Source organism: Opisthorchis viverrini (assembly GCF_000715545.1).
Source record: "Opisthorchis viverrini unplaced genomic scaffold opera_v5_30, whole genome shotgun sequence".
Classification (NCBI taxonomy): domain Eukaryota; kingdom Metazoa; phylum Platyhelminthes; class Trematoda; order Opisthorchiida; family Opisthorchiidae; genus Opisthorchis; species Opisthorchis viverrini.
In genome coordinates this window covers 117,293-121,619 of record NW_008751686.1, presented here as the reverse complement: position 1 = coordinate 121,619, position 4,327 = coordinate 117,293, and the positions used below count along the sequence as shown (strand labels likewise).

The 4,327-nt window shown below is 46.3% G+C and overlaps 1 protein-coding gene across 1 annotated transcript in view; it reads right to left on the bottom strand.

Moving 5' to 3' along the window:
- Positions 1–1,145: 1,145 nt before the first annotated feature.
- T265_02431 (hypothetical protein) overlaps positions 1,146–4,327 on the bottom strand; it is a gene marked incomplete at both ends in the record, with an annotated part of 15,727 nt that continues 12,545 nt past the window's right edge. The window contains one exon of the mRNA XM_009166680.1: positions 1,146–1,705. Coding sequence (XP_009164944.1) covers positions 1,146–1,705 — 560 coding nt within the window. The remainder of the gene's footprint in view (positions 1,706–4,327) is intronic.

The window sequence follows — 4,327 nt, the reverse complement described above, 5'->3', positions numbered from 1 at the left end:
GATTGGTGAGTGCTCTTTATGCAGATGCCGGTCCGCACAGCTCGGTGGACAAATGATGGCTCCATTACCGGCAGACAGAGTAGAAGTGGGCTGGTGCACCTTTGAGAGCGTGGGAGTGGACTACTTTGGACCTTTTAAGACCATACGCGGCCGTTTACAGGAAAAACGCTACGGCTGTATCATTAGCTGTCTGAAGACTAGAGCAGTCCATTTGGAGATGGCAGGCAACCTGTCGACAGATTCATTCCTTCAATGTTTGATCCGCTTCGTTGGTAGACGTGATAAGCCCACCGATATCTACAGTTATAATGGTACGAACTTTGTTGGCGCACTGAGGGAATTTCGGGATGATATAAAGCTCTGGACCCCGAACAAATTATCAGACCGGCTTTTGACTATGGATATACAGTGGCACTTCAATCCACCAGCAGCTAGCCATCGTGGTGGTGTGTGGGAGCGCATAATCAGGTCGGTACGACGTATACTTTTATGTCTATGTAGGGAACAATGTTTGACCGATGAGCAACTGAACACGCATCTCATACAGGCCGAACGGATTCTCAATAACCGGCCTATAGTCCCGCTATCATCAGACGGCAACGATTTGGAGCCGCTTACTCCAAACATTTTGTTGCTGATGCAGTGCTGTCCTGCGGTAACCGGTCGCGACGGTTTGGCTTCGCGATATCATGCCGGTTGGAAACAGGTCAATTAACTTGCTGGCGTATTCTGGTGTCGTTGGATAAGGGAATATCTGCCAACGTCGCAGATGCGCACCAAGTGGCTCAGAGCAACTCAAGAATTGAAACGAGGGGACTTAGTTCTGGTTTCTGGTGAGGACCTGCCTCGTGAGAAATGGCCTCTAGGGGCAGTAGATAGTTGTGAGGCGAGTCCAGATGGCTTAGTAAGAACACTGTATGTTAGAACGGCGGGCGGCGTTCTTAAGAGAGATATTAGAAAGGTGTGTTTACTGGAGGGACGCTAATAGGCTTGTACACCGTCGAATTCGGCACTGGTGGCAGGAGTGGACTCGGACCATTCGTGTCGGTGGCTGATGGGGTACCTTAGAATGGAGCTGAGCGTAGGTAGAAGCCAAGAACCGGGGCGCCCGCTGAATCAACGTGGAGAATTTGGCGGGCGGTGTATCATCCGTTATGTTGACAATGCAATTCCCCACGTTTATTTTGTCCCCATTTGTAACCCCCGCCCCACTTTTGCGTTTTGTGTATATATGAACTGACGTTTGTTTGTCCATACCACTTCACCCATTTGACCTTGAGGTCATCCGGCCATTTGTATCTGACTTTGCACTTGTCACTGTCGCACGTTGGAGCCTGTTTTCTCCCTTGCTTTGCACTTTTGAAGTCCAAGCGGACTATTTGTTTTGGACGCGTATCTACTGTCGAGGTTTGTACAAATTGCGAATTTCTTTTACCATAATAGTACCGTATAGAAACCCAGCTCCGACTTTGTTTTGCCTGGAGGGAGGTTCTGGTATTACGCGTCACTTGAAGATACCGTTCGACCATTACAGGGGAGTTCTGGTGCAAGTGATAGTCAGCCGCCAGGGGGAAGAAGGAATAAAATAAATAGAAGTCAGTCGAATCCACCGATTTTTTGCCATGTTGTCGAGTTTGAACTTGTTGGGTACTTGGGCTGGTGTACCGCCTTGAAGCCAAAAGAGAAATTCCATTTTCTAGATATCCTAATAAAAGAGGCAACAGATGGACCTAATCAGGAGGAGATCAGCGCAGAGCATCTTTGGGAGTGTGAACGACATCTGTAGTACCAACTTCGATATTTTACACATTGCGCACCAAAATACCATGCCTATCGCAAGCAAAATACTTTCGGACATCCTGGGATATGTCCCCAGAATTATGATCGATTATTTGTGTCACTGATTATGCCTTATGCACTTTTATGTTGCTCTAGGCTTGAGAATATATTTACCCACAAGCCAAACTCACGTAAATGGTTTGTTCAGTCGCCATCAGCTTCCGAAGACAGACAATCTTGCGGGACAGTGAATGAATTTGCGGTGGTGCATGCACAGGCAGTGATTCGATTCCAGAGTCAGTCTCCTGACTTCCTCTACATATTCTCCCGTCATTTCATGGATGAATAATTTAGGGCTAGTTGCCTTATCATCTCAACCTTGTCGTTCTGGTTTGACGTTCATATGATAGTCGTAAGACACAAGTCTCTCAGCGGAAAACACTAAAGTAAAATTTCCCAAGACCGCTTCATTCAAAGACAATACGTCTATGCTGATGGTCACTCACAACACAAGAGTGGGACTAGTTGATGTGAAAGTATATACAACTTCCGGTTTTTGATGCGCATATGATTGTCAGACATGGCTCAGTCGCGCCCTCAATGGCGCTCGTGCATCAAAGCTATTGCCTTCAATGCATAGTTCCTTTTCCACCCCCCACTTGACAGCCTGCTGACAGTGCTGGGTTTATGCACCAACTAACCAGCTCGCGCCGGCAATGCGCAGCTACCTACTCCCTCCCCAAATCATCGATGAACGAAACTGCGGCAGCTGCAAGCACTGTACGACGAATACGCGGTTATTACAGCTGACAATGATGATGATGATATGATTTTTCCCCTCCCAGGCAGCCCTGTGTAGGAGGAACATTTTCGCATTAGGAGCCAGGATGTCTGCGAGTACATTCCTAAGCGGAGTCTTTGCACTCTCTCTAATTCGGTAAATTTTTCCAAGTTTTAAATCGTGCCTTTTCGCCAGTTTCAACCTTAAAACTGATTGTTTTCTGTCATCACACTACGAGTTTTCCACCGGGAATAGTGCTGTTGCGTGACTTCATCTTTCTCATTTTCCGAGAAGGCATTAAATCCATATATGAAGGATATTTATACCGTATTTATGCACTCAGTCGAGAAAAAGAATAAACGCTCTCTGGCGTTGTAATTTGTCCTACTACAGACACGGAAGGTTATCACGGAACCATGTGAATGTTGGGAAATCAGATGTAGTCAGTAGGATGAGTGCAGATGCTAAAAACAAGCTGTAGACGAAGCGCTGGTCGCCCAGCATTTTTGACCAGGAATGAACCAATCTTGTCTTTTACGCACCTATTTGCATGTTTGAAATCGTAGCGCGATTAGGCTTTAGTACAACCGGATGCCCTAAACCGACAGCTGGCCAAAGAGCCGGGCATGCGTGACACCTTGTTGAAATGCAAAGCGTCACCGTTCGAAGTGCTGTGGTTTTAGCCTACTAATCTGGAAGAGCTATTATCAGTCGGTATCGACAACTGTCACCGGTGGCGTTTATGCGCCCTGTTGAGCAAGTGAGCTTTTTTGGCGGAGCATGTATCATTATCACAGTCCTGGCGGAGTTTCGCTCTTGAAAACGTATGGTTATCCAAAAACTAATGGTGCTGGTCTTCTATGCTTTCCAAGAACAAAGCAAACCGCCCCAATCCGAAGTTTCTTGGACGCCGTTGAAAACGGTGGTGCCCATGTGACTAATCTTCCTGCGAGTTTTTTTAAGAATTCGTTTATGGCCCATGAGTGTAAGCACTAAAACTTTCTAATCACGGACGGCATTTGTGCCGTGAATCCATTAATGTATGCCTTTATAGAAACCAAGTGCTCTTTTCCTAGGTGCTTAAAGCCCGGGTCGTTGTTGGGTATGATGGGTGAGCTGTATCCCGAAGAAATGCGCGATGGATGAACTGGCGGCACAGGCGCGATTAGTCAGTGTCGTTTTGTCGTTACGTTGTGCCACACTATTCCCATATAAGTGAGGCCACCAAGGCGCCCTTAACTACGATATAGAATCAGTTTACTTTTTGTCGTAAACAGCCCTTGCAACCGGTTGATCTACTTTATGAACATTTTACCATCTTATATCTTATAGGATATACTGCATCACACGGACCCTGATGCACATTCTCAAGTGCCTCCACTATTGAGTGCCTGTGAATACAAGCATAGGTGAATCCATATGCTCGGCGGTTCCTGGTATTCAGGGTTTTTCATCCAATATAGGAAAAAACCTATTTTTGCATATACTTATGTTGTTTCCCGACATGGCAACACCTTGGACTCTTCTCCAAACAACCAATATTACCCTTCCATTGTCTGCGGAAACGAGCTTAATGGTTGGCGGACATACCGCAGATTCCTGAGACCCAAAAGTTCACCAACTCCATGATGCATTTGATTTTCTGGAGAGAAATCTGAGTTATTAGGAAATCGGTGATGGGGTTATACCCGCTTGGTCAGTTGTCGGAAGATGTTTCTCGCAGTCACTGATGGATTACACTTGATATCCACTCCGATGCGTAGGATG